Source organism: Thermobia domestica, chromosome 3 (genome assembly GCF_964235325.1).
Source record: "Thermobia domestica chromosome 3, izTheDome1.hap1.1, whole genome shotgun sequence".
Lineage (NCBI taxonomy): Eukaryota > Metazoa > Arthropoda > Insecta > Zygentoma > Lepismatidae > Thermobia > Thermobia domestica.
The window spans coordinates 126,614,888-126,640,750 of record NC_137456.1 but is presented as its reverse complement, the minus strand read 5'-3'; the positions used below and the strand labels follow the sequence as shown (position 1 = coordinate 126,640,750).

The 25,863-nt window shown below is 35.4% G+C and overlaps 2 protein-coding genes across 4 annotated transcripts in view; one reads left to right on the top strand and one right to left on the bottom strand.

Annotated features, from left to right (window-relative positions):
* The window catches only part of LOC145680714 (C2 domain-containing protein 3-like), a 138,674-nt gene that overhangs the window by 86,571 nt on the left and 26,240 nt on the right, over positions 1-25,863 (bottom strand). For 2 of the 3 annotated variants that reach the window (XM_081751645.1, XM_081751647.1), the window contains exons 2-3: positions 22,658-22,839; positions 14,439-15,223 (exon numbers count right to left, since the gene is read on the bottom strand). In XM_081751645.1, the coding sequence (XP_081607771.1) occupies positions 14,439-15,223; positions 22,658-22,830 (958 nt within the window). In that variant the 5' untranslated portion in view covers positions 22,831-22,839. Of the gene's footprint in view, positions 1-14,438; positions 15,224-22,657; positions 22,863-25,863 lie in introns of all 3 variants that reach the window. The other variant, XM_081751646.1, reaches the window with a different exon arrangement.
* On the top strand, positions 3,511-9,171 carry LOC145681503 (uncharacterized). The gene is made up of 3 exons (XM_081753150.1): positions 3,511-3,816; positions 6,530-6,993; positions 8,471-9,171. Exons 1-2 carry the CDS (start codon positions 3,654-3,656, stop codon positions 6,832-6,834), a joined length of 468 nt encoding a protein of 155 aa, XP_081609276.1. The 5' UTR covers positions 3,511-3,653; the 3' UTR covers positions 6,835-6,993; positions 8,471-9,171.

The window sequence follows — 25,863 nt, the reverse complement described above, 5'->3', positions numbered from 1 at the left end:
TTTAGCCCCTCTTTTGGGACCGTAAACACAAAAGTTCATTTTCCTTACGGGGGATTCAATGTTAAATTTTGGAAGCAGTTTTCTCCAATAACTATTGCTAAGGGTTTTGGTACAAATGAGTGTTATTTGATACAAAATACAAAGACACTCATCCGCAATGCTAGTGGAGTCGTCCTAAACATTATTTTGGGTAAGGATCCCCCTTTAGGGGGCAAGGGCCATAAATAGTGGTGGGTGGAGTCTTACCAAAATCAAAAAATTTATTTTAGGAACGTCAGTAAGCGTAAGATCAATCACAAATACCACAGAAAAATATTCTGATGCTCTTTGCATGTGCTAGTAACTTATATGGGGCTAGAGCCCCCATCCAAAAGTCACATTAAAAATTCAACGTAATTATTTTTTGCACGCACATATGGGGAAAAAAACTATTTTGTTTTTGTCAATTAACGTGAAATTTGTTGTTATTGTAGTAGAGAGGTAAGGTTTGGAAATCTGGAATGTTATTTTGTTAACGCACCACCTGAGGGGGGACACAGGGGGCGTAGCGTAAGATGGTGGATCTTTATAAAAATTCGAAATTTTGTTGTGGAAATGACAGTGAGCGTCAGATTAATCACAAATGCCACAGAAATTATATTCCAATACTCCTTGCATGTGTCAGTAACTGATATGGGGCTGTAGCCTCTCTACAAAAATCACATAAAAATGACCATAAATATCCTTAGCAGGGACATACATGAATACATTTGTTTTGGTAAATTAATGTGAAATTTGGTTTAATTATAGTAAAAAGGTATGCGTTCTGAAATCTGGAGTGTTAGTTTGGTAACGCACCACCTGAGGGAAGGGGGCACAGGGATAGCATTTGGGACTTTACAAAAATTCCATTTTTTTTCTGTAAACGTCAGATTAATCGCAAATGTGACAGAATTAATTCCCGACGCTCCTTGCATGTGCCAGTGATTGATATTGGGCTACAGCCCCCTACCAAAAGTCACATTAAAAATTCACCATAAATATTTTTTGCAGGGACATAAGGAAAAAACTATTTTGTGAAATTCATTATTCTAGTAAAAAGTTAAGTTTTAAAATCTGGAATTTTATTTTAGTAATGCACCACCTGAGGGAGGTCACAGAGGTCGTAGCATAAGATGGTACATCTTTACAAAAATTCAAAATTTTGTTGTGGAAATGCCAACAAAAGTCACAGAATTAATTCTCCGACGCTCCTTGCATGTACCAGTAACTGATATGGGGCTGTCCCCTCCTAAAAATCACATTAAAAATTCACGGTATGTATCCTTAGCAGCGACATATTGGAAGAAGCTATTTTTTTAATCAAGCAGTATGAAACTTGGCGCTATCGTTGTAAAAATTATAAGTTTGTCAAATCTGGAATGTTAATTTATTAACGCACGGCCTTAGGGGCACTTGGGGCAAAGGATAAGATGGTGGATCTTTATTAAGAATATCCCAATTTTATTCTGAAAATACCAATGATTGTCAGATTAATCACAAATGTCACATAATTAGTGTTCCGATGCTCCTTGCATACTCCAGTGATTGATATGAGGGAACAACCCCCCTTACAAAAATCAGAAAAATTCACGATAAATATCCTTAGCACGGACGTATGAGAAAAAGGTAGATACATCTTATAATTAATATGTAATTTGTCATTATTGCAGGAAAATATATATATATTTTTTTTTTAATTCAAATCTACTGTAAATGAATACCCATATGAAAATGTTTCTTCAGTACATGCACTGTACAGGCTCTGAAACACCTGTATAATGCATGTTTGTGATTTTCGTGAAGTCTGTTTTTTACATGTTACATGTAATGTACCTGTTTACTGAAAAAAAAAAAAACAAGCAAATCACCACCTCAAAATGCATGTGGGTGTACCTGTATTAAACTGGACGCACAGTTGCTGTACAGATTACTGATTACAGTGTATGTAGAACGCGTGTACATACTATGTTTTTCACTGTTAAATGTGAAGAACGTACATGTTGTGTACAGGTTGCGAAAACAAGTACGGTACAGTGCATGTCAAAGAGCATTGAACATGTACGTAATCTGTTTAATGTACAGTGTATGTCACATTAAGAAAACAAATGCTGTATGATAAATATATCCGAGTGCTGTACATGCACAGTACATGTTGCATGTACAGTGAATATATCGGTGATGGCAAGAGTACATGTCTGTAATTGAAACACACACAGTGTACATGTGGCATGTGTGCTATATGTTTCAGGAATGAAACATAGCAAAACATATGCTGTAAGATCAATGTATTCGAATACTGTACATGCACAATACATTTTGGATGTACAGTGCATATATCGGTGATGGCAACAGTACATGTCTGGAGTTGAAACACATACAGACCAAATGTAGTATGTGTGCTATGTTTCAGGCAAATGAAACGTAACAAAACATATGCTGTAATAGAAATGTATGCGAGTACTGTACATGCACGGTACATGTTGAATGTACACTGCATATATCGGTGATGGCAACAGTACATATCTGTAGTTGAAACACATACAGATTACATGTTTCAGGAATGGAAAGCAAAACATATGCTGAAAGATAAATGTATGCGAATACTGTACATGCACGATACATGTGGCATGCACAGTGCATGTATCGGTGATGGCTACAGTTAACGGCGTAAAGCTTATGTTCAACATTGGAAGGGGGTAATTTGCAGCTTATATTCTGGGGGAGATGAGAATGATGCTTAGAAACCATCACACTTCTCCCCAGTGTTGAATCTATGGGTGTTCCGGTGGTAATTTTCCCACGGAGATAAAAATATCCCGTCAAAGATACATAAGAAAACCACAAGTTATTAATACTGTACGACTTTCTCCGACATATCCCCAACATGTAATTATTCCTCCGGAGAGAGTTCCTGAATTCAATATTGCTTCTCGCCGACATGTTTCTGGGTGGCACTGTCCCCCGGAGCTCTGAAAGTGACCCCCCGGAAGAGATCAAAATAATACGTCTATAATATAATACTAACAAGTAAAATAGTACAAGCAGTGCCCCCCGGAATACTACGTGTGCCCCCCGGAACACATTTTCTGAAAGAACGACTGACCATAATAGTTTTGAAATTGGATTATTGGGGAAAATTTCTCTTAGTTCTAACTTTTGGGGGGACATGTCCCCCTCATCTCCCCCGGAATTTGCGGCTACAGTACAGTATGTAGTTTATACACATGCAGAATAGCTGTGGCACGTAAGCACACATTTCATTTTAGGCACTTGGATTTGAAAACCATTAATGAAAAATGTGTTATATTCTTCAAGAAGTTAAACAAACGTGAAATAACTTTAATAGGCCTACTTAATAAAACTAAAGTAACATTCATAGTGTAAAAAAGGATAGCGAAAGCAGAAGACAAAAAATAATATAATAATAATAATAAGTTTTACGTCCCACGGAAGCAGAAGACAAGATTTTCCGCTCTTCGGCGTGACGTCACATATCCAGGAGCCAATGGTGTACGGAATCGCGTATTTGCTGTTCCCAACAAAACAAATTAGCGGGAACGAACAAAGGAACACGCATTAGCGGAAACAACGCAACGAATATTTGTTTGAGAAGATTAGTTAGCTTTGATCCCATGGATACATCTAAAGAAACATGTTTAGTTAAACGGCCTAACGGCCAAAAATCGGTTCTCCATCGTTCGAAATGCACTGAAGAAACTGTTTTGTCTGTGAATAAAACCTACCAGTTCAGGTGGCGGGGCCAGAAGTTGTACAATGGAAAACTAATCTACGTAGGTAAGTGTGTTATTTTTTAAAGAGTATAATATCCATAGAGTATTAAAGAGTATACATATATATGTTGTACATAGTTGTAAGTTGAGTTTTTTACGCGTTATATCTATTAATTGTAGATTTACATTTCATACAAGAATAAGGTTATATCAATGTAAAACAAACGTAGGCCTACTTACTACAATGTTAATAGATATGCCCCAAAGCAAAAGGATTTCATCAGATTCTTACGTTTTTCTACAACACAATTTCAATATTTCATTTTCAGTAAGTTCAGAAAATGCACTTGTGTCATTTGGAATTTGTGGAAAGTATTAAGCAAACAGTGAATATGATTAGGCTATCTGGTGTTAAAATGCATACCCATTAACTCTTTGTCTATCGAAGAATAGGTCCAAATATATGCAGAAAAATGTAAAATTTATGAGAAAAGGCCAATTATTGAATTTCAGTGAAATTGGTAAAAGGAAAATGCTAGTCTTTTCCTTGGCTCAGCTAGTGATTTAATGACACACTATTAACAATCCATTAAAGTACAAAGGCGCATGCAAGTGCTTGTTAACTTCCTTTCCATCTATAATCATAGTTTTCTTGTTTTTAAGTACTCATGCGCCCTTTCACTTTAATGTACTATTAATAGTGTGCCACTAAATCAAATACTAGTGCCGAGTCATGGCAAAAAAAGTTTCTACGAAACGAAGTGAATGGTGATATCAATGTCACAAAGCGCATGTTACCGGTCAGTGATATATATAACGTGTGTGTGTGATAAAAAGGTATATGTAGCAATAGTGTAAAGCGAAACCGTACAGGTAACTACCTGCGATGACTCTATGTTACCCGCAGGTTTACTTTTGGCACATCACTCAAAATAATTGTTGAAAAAGTACAATTCTTTCTCTAATTCCCTTCTTTTTGTTTCTTGAATGGTTTCTGCTGGGCGACATGAAAATATCTCACTTGACATAGCTAAAATTCAAGGGCGCCATCAGATGTGATTATTGAAACATTACAATTCTTTTACGATTTGCGTATATATATAACGTCCGGATGTGTGGCATAAAAACTATAGTGCAGAAAACCAATCTAGCGTAGAAATATCTGTGCTAGGTGGCTACTATATAAAAAGCACTAGAATGCTATGTAGCCGACTCAGAGTAGGGTCAAGCTGGGGGGGGGGGCGTCACTAGCGAGGGGGCACGTCCGAAGAACGTGGGCGCGTCAACGACAGTGGGTATACGCATAAGCGAGAGTACTAAAAACAGGTTTTGACAGTAATAATACGAGTTTCAATTGCACTTGTCATGGTTTCATACTAGTAGCTCTCCACTTTTAAACGAAAAGTACGGCTTCTGTATATTGTGCTGAGATATATCCCGGTGGAAAATAATATCCGATAGAGTCAGTCAGTCATCAACGGATTTATTTTATCGGTCGTAGAACACTTGTAATGATTTTACAGTAGTAACCCTACACTTTTAAATCTAAAATACTGGTGTATTTCTTTGTATTTAATTCTATCGCATGCAAACATATGGTCTCTCTAACCCTTTAACGGTCTTATGGTACAATTTGTACCATACGGGTGTTTTATGGTACTTTGCGTTTTAACTTTCCTATTTGAGTTTTTTCGTCCGGGTTTTTTTGTTTTTTCAAGTCTAGAGACATTGTAAAACATGTTACATATGGCTTCACGCCTTTCTGCGTCGAGACATAGGTGATGACGTCATAACTTTAAAACATATTTTTTCGTTTGTTAGGCCTATTTTCATTATTTTTTTGCGGGCTTACTTTTGCACCTAGAAGATTGAAATTTTGCACAAACATTCAGTCCACCTAGTAGTATTTATCAGATTTTTTTTACCAGATATCTGCGTTAAAACAGGTGGGTCCAGAGGGGAAAAAAGTTGAAAAAAAAAGGATATTTTAACCAAAAAAGTCCCTTTCTTCGGGATTTTCCCCTTCAGATACATGATGGAGACATGTAAATGGTACCGTCTGAAAGGCAGTTCTATTCTGAAGAGAGTAATTGGCGGATTATTATCCTAGGGTAAATAGGGATGTCTCAAAAAATTTTTTACCTGAGATCAGGGTCTTCTGCGGTAACCTGGGGGCATTGTAGGGATTCTTGATAAAATTTCTCCCGTCCTTACTATTCAAGATAGAAGCTTGAAATTTGGTACACATATTCAGTCTACTAAGTAGTATTTATCAGATTTTTTCAGATTTCTACGTTTACACAGGGCCGTTCCAGAGGGGTCCAAAGTGCGAAAAAAAAATCCCCCCCCCCCGAAATTTTCCCTTTGACCTCACTTTTTCCTTCTCCTGGTATATTGTATAGGCATATAAATGGTACCATTTGAAAGCCTGCTCTATTCTGAAGAGAATGAGGTATGAACCATGATCCTAAAATAAATAGTGATGATGCAGTAGCTGCTTGAGTGGAAGTCTAAAAAATACCTAAAAAAAAACCCAAGAAGTAAAAGGGTTAAATATGTCTTTTGAAGCACTTCCAAAACGTGATGCGGTAAAAGTAAACCAGCACCGTGTTTTAACTGAGTGTAACCTAACAAAACCTAAGCTACCTTAGTATGAGAAGAAATAGAACTTTACGTTTTTATGCGGAAATTAAAAATTGATTGAGTTAGACTGTTCTGGTATCGAGTAGGTCTTAAATTTATTTAGCTTTCATTATGATCTGATTATTACGTTACAGGTACAAAATCTGACTGTGAGAAAAAACTACATGAGTCATCTGAAGAAAGTGCTGATGAAAACAGCAATGGAAGTTTGGGTGAAAACTCCCAAGATGAAAATTCACCACCGAAAGTAAAGCAACGTAGACTACGGCAAGAATTCGAAGAAGCATTTTGTATAGGTGATAGATTTCCTCAAGAGCTTCCTGAAAGTCCCCTAAAAGGTACCAAAGAAGCAGAAGCAGATGAGTCGAATGGAATCGATGTGTGTATGAATTGTAAAAAGTTAGGAAAGCAGATCGAAGACCTGAAACAGCAAGTATAAGAAGAAAACTGTGTTGTGGCAGAATTGAAAAAACAGTGCGTATCAACGTCCACTGAAAAGCGTTTGACTGTTCCACCGGTTGTTAAAAAAATTCTGTTGGATCTCATTGATGCCGATTATTCTAATGAATCTACAGATGTACAGTCAAATTGTTCAAGCGTGAGTAGCTATTTTTTTTTTTTTTTTTTTTATGAATATCATTTATTACCATTAATTCATTAGCTGTATTATAGTTTTATGATACTCGTACACAAGATGGTCTACTGAATCACATATAGAAAATCTTACATATAGTTTGAGTTATTTTAAGTGGTAGTAGTTATATAATCTAGCTTCATGTGATGAAAGTAATGTGCAAGCACGTATCCGTATTGTGTAATAGTATGGAAGAGGGTCTTCTTATCTATTTGCCACGAGACGATTAAATGCCTGGCATACTTCTACACATTTTGTGGGGGGGGGGGGGAAGCTATGCTGTGTGCATTGTGATTTCATCTGCCGGTAATAGTTAAAGAAGCTCTTGTGATTTAAAGTGACCCACATACCTATAATAGTACATTAACCATAAGAGCGCAAGAGTCGTCCAATTGACAAACTACCATTAACGCTGTGGAGTTATATACACAGATGTGCCCTTGTAATTAATGTACTACTGTCACTTTAAATTACATGAGGGGTCGCGGCGGCTTAGTAGTAGAGCGTTAACCTATGGTACTTGGGGTCCCGGGTTCAATCCCAGCTCCCGCCCAAGTAAACTTTGTGGTGGACAAACACCGTGTGCGTGGGTTTCCTCGGGGTTCTCCCGTTTCCTCCCATTTTCTTCATTCCACCCTTTTATTCATTCATTACCACCGTCTCCCTTAGCCTAGCCGGCATAAGTTTGGGACGTAAAGCCCAAAGATTTCATTTCATTTTTAAATCGCATGAGCCCCAGTCCTGAATTATTGGTATACGTAGAGTGATTTAACCACTATCGGGCATATTAAAACACAAGGTTTTATGCACAGTGAATGAAATCACAATGCGTATTGCATAATTATGTTCTTGGAGCCACAGCATGTGTTGAAAGCACTATTTTTAGACCAGATGCTCCTCTCCCATATTACTAACCTGTAATGCACGTAGTGTGACCTCATAGTATCGGAGTACATCTACTAATATAAAGTATTTTTACTTTGTCTATGCACTGTTTACAAGTAGATTTAGTCAAAAAGGTTGAGAAATGCGTTTGCTAGACGTAACCCGAAACAAAACAAAACGAAGCAAAACAGATTAGCTTCTGAAAAGACTGGTTTGGGTGACAGCCAGCTACTTGATTTGGATCCGCGTCTCTTGAATACTACACTAACGAACGTTATGCGGTCGTGGCATTGCCATTTAATTGTTATCATTTATTACAATAACTATTACTAAGGTGGGAGTAGATTTTTTTGGTGAAAGGATCAGCGGTGCATTTCATTTCAGCCTTCGCAGCTCCAGGGCACATTTCTATTTTGATAGGTAATAGAGCTGTGTATGAATCATAAAATGTAGCTATGATATCGTAACCTAAGCCGTTAGGGTTCTTTATTTTCTAGAAACATACCACTGGAAAGTATCATCATTTGTATTATAATGATTTTCTTTAAATCCACAGGTCGCTGACCCATGTACATCTCTTTCAAATGAAGTTACATTGAGTGCAGATTATCCGGATATAAGAATTAAAACATCAGTACTTGTAAAGTGTCTAGCTGCTGCAAACAAGTGCCCAACAAAACTGACAAGAAATTTGATATCGGCTCTTTTCACTAAAGAAGAACTTGGTACATCATCAGTGAGTGTACATGGATCAATAAAAAACACCCTTCGACAAAATGTTGTTTGTGCCATTAGGTAGCTCGCTAACCTCTGGCGCGTGAAGTCCCTGGTTTGATAACTTATGATGTGGTTGTGGACAACATGGTTTCGTGTGTTTTGCCCGAGTTCTCCCATTTCCTCCTACCTTCACATTCCACATTTTTTCATTCGTCATCCGTTTCCTTTAGCCTATAGAGCATATCCATTGGACATTAAAATTTAAATTACATGTTATATCATTTGATTTGTTTTAATACCTCCTAATATCGATTTTCTCCCTTCAAACCTTACAGAGACAGGGTAAGTACTTGTTTTATCACTTATGTGACGATTAAATGCGGATGTAAGTACCAGTTAGTATATTTTCTTGCAACCCAATCAATTATGCATTTCTTTGGCGTCTACCTTTTGAAAAGTAAATAACAGTAATTAAAGATTGTTTTATATATTGATAATTATCTTGTATTGATTCAAAGGGTACATAGAACTATTTTTTGAAATAATACACGAAATATTAATAAAGAAAATAATTATATTTTGAATTTTTCCTTCAATAGTTTCTATGCTTAATGTATATATTTACAAGCATTGCTATAAATATTGTAATGCATTACTGATTCTCCTTTAATCTTCTACTTGACAGATGTATTAATAGCAGAAAAGTTTATGTTGCAATTTAAGTTGAAAGTTGTACTTTTTTAAGAGAAATAAAACTGAAGTAGTTTTAAATTCCTCATTTTCATTTTTGTATATGCCAACACCTAAAGCAAATATTATTATTCTAATTAAATTTCATATAATCAACAACATACAACAAAGTAAAATGACCGTATAGGGCAAGTTCTACAAATATTCTAAATTTGTACTATAAAACATATTTCACATTTCAGCACGATCATGATTTCAAGGACTGACAAGCCATGAAATGGAGGAAATTGTTGCTGTTTACATGTAATGTAAACGTTCATGACGAACGGATTGATACATGTACTTGTTGTACGAGACAGCTCTGTGCATGCTTGCCAGCAATATTACTGTTCATATATAATGACTAGTAACAGCAATATCCTGCATGCAGAGAGGTGTGTTCCGTACAGTAAGAAAATGTACCAGTCTGTTCGTCATGAATGTTTACATTGCATGTAAACAGCAACATTGTCCTCTCTGTACATGCAATGTACTTGAGACATATACACTGCATGTATTCTGTATGTATGCAGTGCATGTACATCGAATCTGTACAGAGGAGATTTTGTGCGTCAGGAACTGATATGTACATGCGAGATGTACATTGCTTGTGTCGAATACCTGTTCATTGCATGTACATTAAGACTGTTATTGCATGTGCATCGAACATGTATCTTGCATGTTCTGCTATCATGTACTTCCACTATTCATGTTGCGTGCACATTGCATGTACAGGTGTCAGTGTCTGTTCATGTGGTATAAACATGTACTATACAGTTCATGTTAATCGATTATCATGCGATTAACATGCGATATACATTACGAATTCGATTTCCTCTTTTCTCTGTGTTACACCTGTTCAGCACCTGTTAAACACCTGTGAAGCACATGTTTTGCAACTCTGTACATACAATGTACATGTGGAAAACAGTGTTCCAATTCCAGAGCATTACAGGCGCCTGTAACACATAGCATGTACAGGTGCCTGTTTTTTTCGCCTGGGTATCTTTTGTCAGTGTAACAGCTTTGTTGTTATGGGGTAACTGGAATATAATCAAAGAATTTTGCCTTTTAAAAATGAATTATGATTCTTACGTATTTTCTGCACACTTAAGCAAAAACCAGTTCGAAAAAGAACAGAAAAATGGCAGTAAAAAATATCGCATTCACATCAACCACAGAAAAAAATAATGAAAAGTAAGATTTTAGAATGAAAAGTCTAGTCTAGCATTAAGTTTCAAAAATATCATTAACCTAATGTAAGACAGATAAAATCAAGTTACTTTTATTCAGCATACCCTCCTGAACGAGCAAGACATAAATTAATACAATTTACTAAAGCTACTGTGAACACCTTCTCCAATATATTTGGAGTAATCATCTCTACACTCTAGAGAATTCTTTGTTTCAAGTTATGTACATTGTTACATGATTTTTGATAGACAATTTGATTTAGGAATCTCCACAAGAAAAAATTGTATGGTGTAAGATCTGTACTTCTCGATGGCCATTCGACACTTGACCCCATAGAAATAAGTCGTTATCCAAATTTCTTTCTCAAAAGATTTATAGCCGTGCTTGAGCAATGCTGTGGTGCTCCATCTTGCATGAACAATAATTCATCACTTTGACCTAAATTTAAACGATCAAGTTCGGCAAATATCTTCCCTCTTAGTAGCTTTTGGTATGATGCCGTTGTCACATTTCCATCAGAAAGAAAGATCCTGTCACCTCAGTAGCAGTTATGCCACACCATACCATTGTTCCTTGTGTCCGTTGTTTGTCCACTGACACTTCATTGTCCATCTGATCTCACATTCGGCTGCATGATGACCAATATCTTGCATGTGATGAGGACACTGAACCATTTAAGAAGAATTTGGCTTCGTCAGAAAATATAGCTTGAAACAAGAACATACGGTTTCATTTATCTTCTCAATGAACCAGATACAGAAATAAACATGATCACCATCATCACTTGCACACAACTTAGAAACCATTCGAATTTTGCATGGTTTTATCTTCAAGTTTCTTAAAATTCTTTGTAGCGTAGTTTTCTTAATATTTGACTCTAAGCTTCGACGAGCAAGCGATTTCCGCGGTGAACTAGTAACAGATAACAACACAAGTCTTTTATTTCTTCTGTAGATACGCTTGGAAATCTTGCACTTTTCTAGATGCAAGATGGACAGTGTGAAAACATTTGCTGCGGAACTGTTTGTACAAACGGTCAATTTGCACGTCTTGCACTTTTAGTCCGAGTTCTTTAACTATACGGAATCTTGTTGCTTTTGCAGATTTTTCTGATAAAATATACCATTCAATTAAGCATGCTGATCCTGAGTTAAAGATTGCGTGGTCGAAAAACACCACAGTATGAATGTACTCTTAAAAAATAGTGGAAACGACAAGCAATTCACAAACGATTAAGCCAGTCTACCCCCTAGGTTCACGTCTATGTAATGTGCATTTCCGAAGAAATCGATCTAACCGAGGTGTTGATTACAGACATGAACTCCTATTGAACTCGGTAAGTCGTAAATCGTTGGTGTATTGCGATAAGAAAAGATTTGAAACTGTTGTCAGTGCAGATGAACAAGAAGTTAAGCCAATAATTAGAGAGTGTTTTACAAAACAAAGAGTTGTTGACATTGTTTGAAATCAATTTAGTGTATGACGCCAACGTATAAGGACATGGAAGTTGAGTGTTTCAATGCTTCTTAAACACACGTCTCTTATCCTGCATTCTAAAAGGACCAAAAGGAGCATGGAAGATAATAAGAGAAGGTGGTGTGGTTTTTCAAATTGATTTTGGGACTGGGGAGGGGGAATTGAAGTTCCAAAATGGCCACTGGCACATGGAAGTAGCTTCTGGGCATTAATTTTACGATATTTCCGATTATTTTGACGCTCATAGCGAATAAAGAAAAGTTTTAACTTTTCTTGCCGGCTTTGTTCTCCAATGAGAATGAGAAGCTATAATAAAATTAGAGACGCACGTACCATCATAGATGCAAGGGGAGGAACAAAGGGAGGAATGTTGTGTTACAACCATAACTGCTAATTTTCCAACCAAAACAATCATTAGAGAAAACTGCTTCCCACATTTCACATTAAAACTCCAATTGAATCAATGAAATTTTGAGTTCAACTCCCTAAAAGACATCCATACATAAATAATATCCTATTGTCGCTTCAGCTTTTTTTCTAAACAAACACTTTTTCGACAATAATGCCAAATTTCACAGTAATTATGAAAAATATTTAGGTTCTGCCAGCAGGTCCTTGCGTAAGGACATTCATTATCAATTTCTATTACTTTTTCAAAGGGGGCTGTAGCCCCATATCACTCACTGCTACATGAAAATAGAATTGGATGATTAATTCTGAACGCCATGAGATTAATTTTATGCTCATTGGCACACCCAAAATAACACTTGGAATTTTAATGTCCCACCTCCTGTACTCTGCAGAAACACAAAATTACCCTCCGCACTCTTGACCCCTATTAACAAAATAACATTACAGAATTGAAAAACGTGTACCTTTTTACTAGAATAAAACCAGATTTCACATTACGTGACAAATAAAAAAACGTTTCTCCAGTATGTCCCTGCTAAAACAATAATTGCATTTTTTTGTGGTTTTTGGAAGGAGTTGTAGCCCAATATCAATCACTAACACATACAAGGAGTGACGGGAATTAATTCTGCGACCTTTGTGATTAATCTAACGCTCACTGGCACTACCAGAACAAAATTTGAAATTTTTATAAACACCCTCTGCCCCTCTAAGGCAGTGTGTTACAAAACTAACATTCCAGATTTCAGAACGCATATCTTTTACTACAATAAAACCAAATTTCACATTAATTACCAAAACAAATGTATTCCCGTATGTCCCTGCTAAGGATATTTATGGTCATTTTTATGTGATTTTTGTAGAGGGGCTACAGCCCCATATCAGTCACTGGCGCATGCAAGGAGCATCAGAATATAAATTCTGTGGCATTTGTGATTAATCTGACGCTCACTGTCATTTCCACAACAAAATTTCGAATTTTTATAAAGATTCATCATCTTATGCTATGCCCCCTGTGACCCCCCTTAGGTGGTGCGTTAACAAAATAACATTTCAGATTTCAAAACCTTACCTCTCTACTACAATAACAACAAATTTCACATTAATTGACAAAAACAAAATAGTTTTTTTTTCCCATATGTGCGTGCAAAAAATAATTACGCTGAATTTTTAATGTGACTTTTGGATGGGGGCTCTAGCCCCATATAAGTTACTAGCACATGCAAAGAGCATCAGAATATTTTTCTGTGGCCTTTGTGATTAATCTTACGCTTACTGGCGTTCCTAAAATATTTTTGATTTTGGTAACACTCCACCCACCACTTTTTATGGCCCTTGCCCCCTAAAGGGGGAGCCTTACCCAAAATAAGGTTTAGGACGACTCCACTAGCAATGTGGATGAGTCCTTGCATTTTGTATCAAATAACACTCATTTGTACCAAAATCCTTAGCAATAGTTTTGGAGAAAACTGCTTCCAAAATTTAACATTGAATCTTCCATAAGGTAAATGAACTTTTATGTTTACGGCCCCAAAAGAGGGGCTAAACAGCGATTTTCTCTTATTTTCTTTTGAAATTTAAAAAATTCAGACATTTTCCAATAAGAATGCCAAATTTCACATTATTAGTGTGAAAACTTCATGTTCTGCCAGTGCTCTAGAAAATTACACAAATTAAAGAATAGTCTGTATATATATAGGTTCCATATTTGCCAGGGTTCTCAGAAACAGCCAGAGCCGTACATACATTTTGGCCCCCGCAAATCCCCCCCTCCCCCCTTCGGTGTTGACATTCGAAACAGCTTTGTACGCGATTAGATGTGGTTAAGATCTATGTGTACAAAATTCGGGGCTTTGTGTGTCTCTTTTCTACGCGAGAAGCTGATGACAGACACATATACATGTTATTTTATTATTATTATATATATATAAAAGCTAAATAAAAAATAGCAGAAAAGAAAGAACAAGAAAGTAGTTCGTTAATTTAGGTTTACTTACCTGAAAGATAATCATATACTCTCGCAATATCTCCCTGTGGATTGTTCTTGAGCAGGTCCCCTGAACTTAAACAATTGGAGGACACAGGCACGGACAGAATGTCAACTCCACTGTCACGTGCTGCTAGTTTATCAGGCTCATCATCTAAAACTGATTTAATCATAGAATTCCTCAAATGTTGTCCTTTTTCAATGATATCAGAAATAACACTATTTGGTACAGCCTTTATGTTTTCATCCGCACTAATGAACTTATCAACAACAGGTTCGTAACTACCTAAAAGTAAAACATCTTTTTTATTTTTCTTAGGTGAATTATTAAATTTTCGCTCACTGCACGGGCTAAAATTAGCAGTTTTATGTTTAATATATGTTTCACTATCACCTGATTCATATTTTGCCATTTGATATGTGTTTGCTTCACTGTATTTTTTCCGATGACAAGATTTCTTTAAGTTGAGCTCTCTATCTGATTGAACAATGGGGCATCCTACATCCAAATGAAACCCAACATGGATATCACCAACTTTACTTCCTACAGTACCAATAATAGGAACATAACACTGAAAAGGATTTTCCCGTAGCATATTATGTAGCTGTGAAACTGAAGCCAAGCCCACTGCAGATTGAGTTCTTTCGTACATTATCTTAAATACCAACACTTCACAATCTCTCAAGTAGCACTCAAATAACTTTAAATTCGTTCGGATTTCGTATGTAATGTGCGATCCAGATGGAGAAGTGCTGGTTGGTGCATCACCTGCGCCTTTCTTCCAGTTAAGGGGCCTTTAAGAAATAACAGCAAGCACGTAAATGAAAAACCATTCAAAAATTCTGCTCACATATAACTACAACAATATATATATTTCTGAAATAACTTACATTTTCATTAAGAACTTAACGTTATTGCTGTTTGTTCATACAATAACTACAGCAATATATATTCCTCAAATAGTTCACACCCTCACTAAGAACCTGACGTTATTGCTCCTTGATTGAATAGGATGCAAATTAAATACTTATTTAAAAATATTAATTTATTTATTCAACTGTGTACGTATCAGCAAATGGTTATTGTAATCCTCAGCAAAGATCCTTTCAGGAATGTAAACTTAAATTCAAATAGTGTAGTATTTATATGATCGTCAGTACAGAACACGGGTTTCTTTGTTGTAGTGAAGGAACAGATTTCGATTAAGCAATTATTTTACACGAAACTAAAAGTTTTACTGAGGCTGAGACCAACAATTTTAAATGCGTGTGATGAAAGAAACAAAGGAAGAAAATATTTGAATTTATTACAACACAGTCTATACCTAACTAAGGACTAAAGTTCAAGCAATAGTCTTCCATGGTTTAAGGTAGTAAAGGCACAAATTAAAAGTTTACTGGTGATTAAGTAAGGGTTTTCAAGGCAGAGTTTATTTTTATTTTCTCTGTCCAATTAAATACTGGCGCTGATTTTAAATTTGTTGGTCAGATGATATATCAAAGTTCTCTAGATAAAATTTACATTTCGTCACATTTCTTCCACGTATTATCTTTATTACTGAAACGAAATGAAATACAGGTTAAAAAAGCCATGAGAATTTTAAAAGAAGATTTCATTAACTATAAATCCTTTAGCTTGAGATGCAAGATGGTATAAAGAAAAATAAAGGTATAAGAGCATTAGGTGAAAGATTACTGGAAGTGTATAAGTTATGGATACAGTAAACGAGTAAATAGTGACATAGTTTTCCGAAAGGATCTGTATTGAAGATGGCAATAACCATTCACCGAAACGTGCACAGTTGAATAAATAAAAAGGTGTTTTTAAGTAAATAGAATTTTAATTAACTCATATAATATTCCAGTAAGTTATCTACAAAATAATATCTCTAGCACTAATAGTCGAAAGCTCGTTTGATTCACAATCAACTGTTCTTTAGGGCCGGTGTTGTGTCAAAACCATCATATAATTCGTTTCAAAGTTAGCGAAAATAATTTATTTACGATTTTAGTGAAGACGTGATATTTTGTATTAGATACCATAATAGAAATGCAAATCAAGAATTAAAATACTAGGTCATCCGAGAAAATTTTCTGAATATTTAAATTTTCAAGTGTTCGGTGGATTTCCCAAAGATTAGTCGTACTGTCTTGTATAATTGCACCATGGAGGGGTTGTGGGTATGTTCCATAAAATCATTTCAACGTTGTACGTATTTGTATCTGATCTTAGTAATAAATTGTAGTTAAAATGCGTTGTATACTTGAGTTTGGGAAATACTGTTCTAACTTATGCGATATTTGAAGGGCTCGGGGGAAAACACGATAATTGACAAAATCATGTTTCGAGATAATGAGTAGTACATATTTTGAAAAACTCCTACACAAAAGTTAATACAAAGAGAGACATTAACTGCATGAAATATTATTCTATTGGGGGATTGACGAATTTTCTCCACCGATCGACTGTTCTTATGATGAAGTACACAGAGATCTAAAAATTTCAAAATACCGAGAATGCCAGTTATCGTGTTTTCCCCCCGAGCCCTTCATTTTATGAATTTACATACCTTACCTTACCACTCAGCGCTACAGCCCTATGTGGGCCTTGGCCTCCTCAACTATTAGCCTCCATTCTCTTTGTTCTTCAATCTGTTAGAACATCTTTTTATCTTCATCTTCTCCAGATCTCTCCTTACATCATCAATCCATCGCGACTTGGGTCTTCTTCTTCCTCTGTTTGTATACATTCTTTCGTGCAGGACTTTCTTCGACAGTCTGTCTGCCGTCATTCTTTCCATTTATCCAAACTATTTTAAGCGCTGCGCCTTAATGAACCTAACTATATCCTGATTCCCCAGTATATCAGCTATTTCCTCATTAGTTCTTCTTCTCCATTCGCCGCCCTCTTTCACAGGTTCCTAAATTTTTCTTATAATTCTTCTTTCAAATATCCTAAGCATGTTTTCATTGCGCTTCGTCATGGTCCATACTTCCACCCCGTAGGTTATTACCGGTCGAATCATAGTTTTATAAATCTTCATTTTTGTGCCATTACTAATTAATTTACTCTTCAGCAGCTGCACGTTGCAATAGAATGTTTTGTTCCCTGCTTGTATTCTTTCCTGTATTGTATCACTCATTTCGTTTTGATTGTTCAGTGTCATACCAAGATATTTAAATCTTCTTACAGCCTCGAAGTTCTTGTTTTCAATCTTCAATTCTGTTAGGTTCCTTTCTTTCATTTTTGTGGATATTATCATGTACTTAGTTTTTCCAGCCTCTTTTTCCAATTTGATGTATACCTGTTTCAGTTCTCACTATAATTGTAACATCATCTGCGTAGGCTAATATCTGGCTCAGTTTGGTGAATATGGTTCCTCGTTTGTCTATTTTATTTATTGCTCTATTTAATGCTATATTGAATAGTGTCGTCGAGAGCCCATCTCCCTGTTTAATTCCACCATTATATTCAAATGAGTCTGTTATATAGTCTCCTATTTTCACCTTGGCTTTTGATTGTTCCATTGTTATTTCTATTAGTCGCACCAATTTCCTAGGTATGCCCAATTCCTTCAATGTGTTAATCAGGGTCATTCTATTAATGTTGTCGAAAGCGCTCTTAAAATCTATAAACAACATGTGCAAAGTAACATTATGTTCATGATGCTTCTCTACTAGTTGTTTTAATGTAAATAACTGATCCGTTGTGCTTCTGTTGGGCCTAAATCCTGCTTGATATTCCCCTATTATATTCCCAGAGTATTTCCGCAGTCTTTCGTTTATTACAGTGGGCATTATTTTGTATGTTATGTTAATTAATGTGATTCCTCTATAGTTTGCGCAATCCAACCTGTCACCTTTCTTGTGAATTGGACATATTATTCCCACTTTCCAGCTGCTGGGCATTCTTTCTTCCTCCCACATCACTTTTATAAGCTTGTGAATTTCTTGTTTAACTTCAGGTGCGGAGTATTTAACCATTTCTGCGATGATGTCGTCTTCGCCGGGTGCTCGATTATTTCTGTTTCTTAATTGCTGCGCATATTCCTTTCTCAGTTGGGTTTGCTACTCTTTCTTCCTCGTCGCGTTGTGGTTCGTGTAGTTTCTGCTCTTCATTTTGTTGGTCGTCCCTTATCTCTTCTATATTCAGCTGTTCACGGAAGTACTCGGCCCATCTTTCCATCACCTTATCCTCTTCCAATACCTTCCCATTTTTATCTCTATAACCTGTAGTCCTAGGCTGATATCCCTTCAGCATTTTATTAACTGCTGCATAGAGCTTTCTTATCTCATTCTCTCGGTTTAGTTGCTCGATCTCTTCTAGGGTTTGTTTTAAGCTGTCCTTCTTTTTTCTTCTGAAGACTTTTTGCTTTATGTCGCGGATCTATATACTTTTCATAATTTCCTCTTGTTTCTCTTTGAAGCATTTTCTTCCTTGCTTTATTCTTTTGTGTTATTATCTCTACATTCATCATCAAACCAGTCCCTATTCGGTGTTTTGTTTTGTCTTCCTATCACTTCTGCTGTCTCCTTTAACACCACTTCAATCGCCTTCCACGTTTGTTCCACGTATTCTGCCTGTTCTTCCGGAATTACTGCCTCTCTTATTCTTTACCTTGTCGTTTTATACTTTCCTTAATTTGTTCATCTTTGAAGTTATCGATGTTCCATTTCCTTCTTCTTTTGCTCTTTATTCCGTGCCATTGCTTATTCTCTCTCTTACCTTAGCTCTCACTATATAATGATCTGAATCACAATTTGGGCCTCGACAGCTTCTTACATCCATAATTGAGGTGGCACATCTTTTATTTACCAATACATGATCTATTTAGTTTATTGTATTATTATCGGGCGATTTCCATGTTCCAAGATGGATGTCTTTGTGTGGAAAGCATGTGCTTTTTATTAGCACCTTATTTCTTACCGCAAACTGTCCTAGTTTGATCCCATTTTCATTGCTTTCCTCATGGAATGTATCTTCCCGCTACTTTTTTCCTGAAACTCTTCCTTCCCGATTTTTGCGTTATATGAATTTACATATTTAAGTAAATTTTGTGTTAAAAATAACCAAATTGATACCCAAGTATTAAAACAGGGTTCCTACTCATTTGGTGACATCTATTTCCCTGGCTTCTCTCTGACTTTGGCAGGAAATTCCCTGACTTTCACGACAGGTATCGGATGATGTTGAGATATATTTTATATGAGAATATTTATTCTATAGAGACAAATAGTAATCAATTGCTTATACGTACATTCCATTTACCTCCCATAAAAATCTGAGCAAGTCCCATACTGTGATCATTTATAGTTAGTTAAGCTAAAATTGGTGTAAAATTAATGTTAAAAAATATATAAATATTTTATAAAATTTCCCTGAATTTCCTGATTTCCAGTCTTTTTTCTGGAGTTCCCCTGACCTGCATTATTTTCCCTGACCAGTAGGAACCCTGTAAAATGTAAAAGAGAGAACTCTAAAATATTAGTCACTTTATGAACGAAAAACGCCTAAATCCAAGAACCCATATACCCATTTATCCTTATTGAACACTACATTGTAACGATGAAATATAGTTGGCTAATTAAGATTTTAATATTCGAATACACCAAACTATTATTACAAGAAGTAAATCAACTTCAACAAAAAAACTAAATTGAATACGAATAAAGACAATTTTAGGAAAAGAATAGTAGGCCTATTGATAAATTTTATTAACAAAAATCACATACTTAACTTCAAATTTTCTTTGTACACACATTCACTACAAAAATGTTTCTTTAACACATTTAAAAACTGTAAGTAGGTGTAAAAGTTGTCACTGGTGGGTCAAAAGTCTTCAAACGGAAAAATCTATTTTTCTTTTTTCCATAAGGAGTAATAATCACACGAACTGCATTACTTAAGGTTTATTATGTGTATTTACTCACTGTAATTATTATTTATATAAATTTATTTACTTAAAACATATTTTTGATTCATTGCAAGTGTTTGTGTAACATAAAGAACTTCAATACTAACAGAATTAGCACCAGTGTTTTCAAGAGGTTTTGATAGCTACCGTTACTATAAAAGTAAATACACATAGAACAATCAGCAATAGTGTGGGCCTATTTTCATTTTTGTAGTATACGTAAGTTTTAATACTGGAAAAATGTTTTATTCTTCCTGTAGAAAGAAACCAGGTCCTCATATCCACTATTCTCCTGACTATGAAATCCAAATGATTTCGAAATATTATAAGTGAGGAAAAGTAAATTTTGCAACATTTGAATTTGACAAGTAAGTAGCTTTCACTGCTAAATACACTAAGTGTTTAAGTTTCGAAATTGAAGACAACGTACTACTCTTATTTTCCGAAAGTTCACTTATATAATTCTTTCATTTTATTATATGCTGATGAAGTTAATTTGTACATAGATATCGTGATATTCTAAAATTACAAAAGGATTTAAATAATATTTACAGACAGGATATCAAAAGTAACTTTTTTCATTTAAAAGTATAAGTTTTTAAGAAAAGAAAGTAAAATTATTTCTGAAAAGCAGCATAGCGTACACAGTGATGGGTGTGGTAAAAAAACATTATTAGCGAGTAGCGAATTATTGAGTTTACAATCTGAACATAACTATCCTTCAACAAAGCATAACACTTATAAAAATTATTAAAATACTCTATTAATTAGTCAATGAGTCTTCCACCTTCGCAACAGCTCTTTAACTGTTCTTCGGTTGTTCAGTTACATAGATGTTCAATGTTGTCACTTATATTAGAGAAAACACACCTCATCCAGCTCCCTTCCAGGCGGCAAGGTGCCAAGAACCAACGACACGTCGCCACGTTGGACAGCAATAGCTATACGTTGAATTATGAAAGATGTTGAACGAACATCTCCAGAAACGATAGAAATACGTATGCCTACCTCTATAATAAAATTAAGGCTTCTAGACTCCCTAGCACCACTAGTCTCGATAGCAATTGGAGCAAAAATAAATTGATCACGAAGGTGGTTGTATTTCCTTTGCTTTTCTTCCTCTCTACGACTAGCAACATCTACAGCATTTATAACAGCCAAAGAGAGACTTTAATGGGCAAATGTATCTGAACATATATAGTCCCATACTAGTGATTTGCCTCTCATCCAAGGCACTAATGTCATGCTATCGGGTCGTTTACCATCTCAACTACAACAGCGCCAAGTGAACTTTATGGTGGACAAACACCGTGTGCGTGGGTTTCCTCGGGGTTCTCCCGTTTCCTCCCACTTTCTTCATTCCATTTCATTCATTACTCATCATCACCGTCTCCTTTAGCCTAATCGGCATAATCGTGGGACGTAAATCTCAAAGATTTCATTTCATTTTTATTTTTTCAACTACAACAGCATGAAAGGTTCATGCATGGAAGGAATTCCAGCCGTGGTAAGGGCTCGTAAAATGATATCATTAACAGAGGAGTGTCTGACGTGTCTGCCAATGCTCTTCATGCATGAAAGGCCATGCAGGCCACATTGGGAACTTGATCCCCACAAGTTTGACAACGATGTGGCTCACAAGCAGCTGAACCTAATCTTAAGGCGACAGCGATTCACTTATATTATCTTCTTAAAGAGGTATTAGAAGATTACAATCTGTAATCCTCAATCAATTTACGATTTCAAAATCCCTCACATTTCATTTTTCCATGACGTAATTTTTGCAAGATGGGGTTTGCACTCCGAAATCCTAGGGCTACACATGCTGCTCACTGCTCGTAAGTATATCTGCTCCAGATAAAACTTGCGTTGTATAGATTTCTCACATTTCAGTGAAAAAGGAACATACTCCGAAGCCAAGTAAACTACAGCTATTGTATAAGGTTCTGCGTGTCAATGTACAAGAAAATCAACGAACACACCTTCCTATTGTAAAAGAAATGAGAACAGAACAATGATGATTGCAATACCAACAATATCATGTAATGGGTTAAGGAAGGATTCAGGGGATCACGTTTGATGGGAATGAGGAAGCGTTACAAGTTTTTATTGCATGAAAAGATTGTACGTCACCAAAGGACTACTCCAGAATCTTGTTCTGAAGAATGTACTACAGTATTGATATAATGGAAAGGGGAGACTACTTTGAAGGACTTTCAAATTTCGTGAGAATCGAAAAATTGTACTAGCATTTCAAAAAACAGTAATCATCGAACCATTTAATTAATGCGTATACTAACTAGCATATACTAACCTTAATTTTGCTGCATCCAGCTCTCCCCACCACCTAACTGATGCTACTATAGCTTCCGAGGGATGTCTATACATCCGGATCTCATCTATCATCAATGTAAGGTGACCATGGATTTTTCCCTCGACCAACGGTGGCAAACAGCGTGCTCTGTTTGTAAAACTTCTCGAACACATTATGCATTCCTGAATGACATTAACATATAATCCTGTTAAAATTAATAAACAGCGTAAATACAATTAAAAAAAAAAAAAACTTTTCTAATCTACGCTACGAGTAAAATGCGCTACATAGTTAATCATAATTTGGGCTAGTTTTTAAAAAGTTACCTGCAGCTATTTTAAGGCGACTTTTTTAAAAATAGCTCAAATTATGATTAACTATGTAAACTTCAATTTCTATTGAACTACGATGCTATCCAAAGATACATATCAATCGATAGATTACATCGACAAAAGAAAAAAAAACGAGCTATGTTTAAAGATGGTCTTAATCGTATTATTCAAAATGCATAAAAAAAAAAAGACTAATTTTTATGGCGTTAAAACGTATGGCCTTTGTTGCCAATTTCATGCAGTTGATATTTTATTCTGCTGCAATAATTCTTTTATTATTCATTTGTGTCCTGCATAAGAAAAATATAAACTGTTTAATAGCAGACTCTTATCTATTGTGGTTTTATTTCTCTTAACGTGACTATTTGTAAATGAGGGATCACGTCCTTCGGCGATGACATCCACGAAATAGGGAAGGAAGGAAGGAAGCGGTCTGTGATCTTTTAAGTTAAGTACCATCTCCGCACTTGCCTGATGCGATTGAGGAAAATCTAGTGTAAAAGTTAAAAACAGAGGTTTCTGTTCGGGCCGCCAAATTTGTAAAAGTTAAAAATAGAGAGACGTAGGGGTGGCTGTTCGTAGCGCCAAATTTTGTAAAAGTTGAAAAGGAGTGGGGTGTTGGGTTCGTGTTCCGGGTACGACAATTTCTATCATGTGCACTACCGTTGAAGTCTCCGTTCTTCGAACTATAATGGTTTATGACTCAATACGACACTGTTTCCGATCTGGATATGACGTCAAAAAATAGGCTTGGCATAGAAGTATCGGACTTCGAAGGGTACCGTGACCTGTTTGGGTTTCGAACCCACGATCTTCTAAAAAATGCTCTCTTTTTTAAAAAATGAAGACTGATTTCACGGTAATGGAAATCTTATCTCCTCGCGGTATTCCACGGCTTTAGGAAAACAAGATCTCCCTAAACCGTAAGAGGAAACGAAAATTTATTTTATTCGCATCTATATCCGTGTATTCACATGCTGTAATGCTGAAAAAGAATTTTGCTCTAATTTCTGGTTTATAGGGACGAACTATGACTGATTTTCACTTTACATGAAAATAATAATAATAATAATAATAATAATAATAATAATAATAATAATAATAATAATAATAATAATAATAATAATAATAATAATGTTGCAAGAAATAAACAAATATCTTGAATTTTAAATTTCGATTGAAAGTCATGAAAATCAGTTCAATTCCACCCATGGTAGATAGAATTGGAAAATTTCCTACATCGCCTTACTAGTTTAGCCGAACAAACCCTTGAAAAACAAATGTTATTATTGAGGTCAAGGATACAATTTGTTCATAAAAGAAAAACCTTACGAATTTGGGTTAACAATATAATAAAAGCTTTAGTGAGTAAAAACAAAAACAAAGAGTTCTTTAAAAAATCAAGCATGACGAAAAATTACCACTGAATCTGTAATTTATGATAACAAAGATGAGAAATAAGGGATAAGGCCTTAGCACCAAAATTAAATTAAGTAAATTACATTTTTGTTTTCTTTCTTGACATATAGCTTGAATGAATTACTATAAGTAATCTGACATATATAAACAAAGTAATCGAATTGTTTTTCGTGACCAGTCCTAGGTGAAATTTATGATTCTTCATCCTAGCATAATGAGCTTTCATAATTCTGTATAATACACAAATGGTTAATTTACAACCTTACATTGAGCAATACTTATTCGCTTGATATAGGATGATAAACATATGGTTACAGTTGATCAGTTGATACTTTATGATTAATAACACTTCCAAAAATTATGAATTTAAGAATGGTATAGTTTTATGGAATTTGAATTTAAATACAAACGATTTAGGTTGAGTAAAATTTAGAAAATAAGGGGAGTAATCTAGAATACGTGAAATAAGGTGAAATAAGACGTGACTTCGATTGGAGCTTTAGTGAGAAATTTTGAAAGAAAAATGGACTGACCTAATGAAACTAAGTAGGCCTATGGCTGGCTTCTAATCGTTTCTAATCATAACTGAGATTAGGAGATAATTACACCATATATGAAATTTAATGTTAACATAAACAACAAGAATACATCATACATGCATATATCAATGCGAGTAGTATTGTTATTTAACTATGCAGAAAATATACACACATATTAATCCAGCAGCTAGGAAAGTCCTGTTGGGAGTTTGAGAGCCAGAAGGTTTGTTTGTTTTACCGAGTTCTACTATCTTTAGTGTTTTTTAAAAAATTGGTCACATGTTCTGAATCATGGTCATTATTGCACAATGGCCACCATCTTGAATAATCCTTTCGTATTCACTACATTTCTCTTAAATACATCTAGCTCAAGCTGTAATTGTCGCAAAGTTATCAGTTATACCTCGTTCGATTTGCAATAGTATAGGCTTTTAGGTGACGTTATTCACTTGTCAGTAATACACACAAGAGGGAAGTAAAGGAGGGAAATTTTGAAAATTTCCCTCAAAACTTTCCCTTTTACTGATTTTTTGCTATTGTTATATGGCAACGCTGGGTTCTAGGCAAGAAAGAAAAATTACATACATTTCCTGTAATGTGATAAATATATGCTGAAAGTTTTGTCTTGATTAGTTCACTAGCAGAGGAGTAATAAAATATTTTGTATTTTATGATTTTGGTCGCTCTAACAATCTTTGGATTTAATGAAAGTACTTTTGTCACATAGAAAGACCTCCAGCTCAGACTGTAATTGCCGCAGAGATACAAATAATATCAAGATCTACTTTTAATGATATAGGCCTTTAGGTGGCTTGCCAGAAGTGCGTATGGGAAGGATCAAAAATGTGGAAAATACGCTTAAAAATTTATATTTTTCTCTGTAGCACAGTAAATACAAGAGGAAATTTCTTGGTGC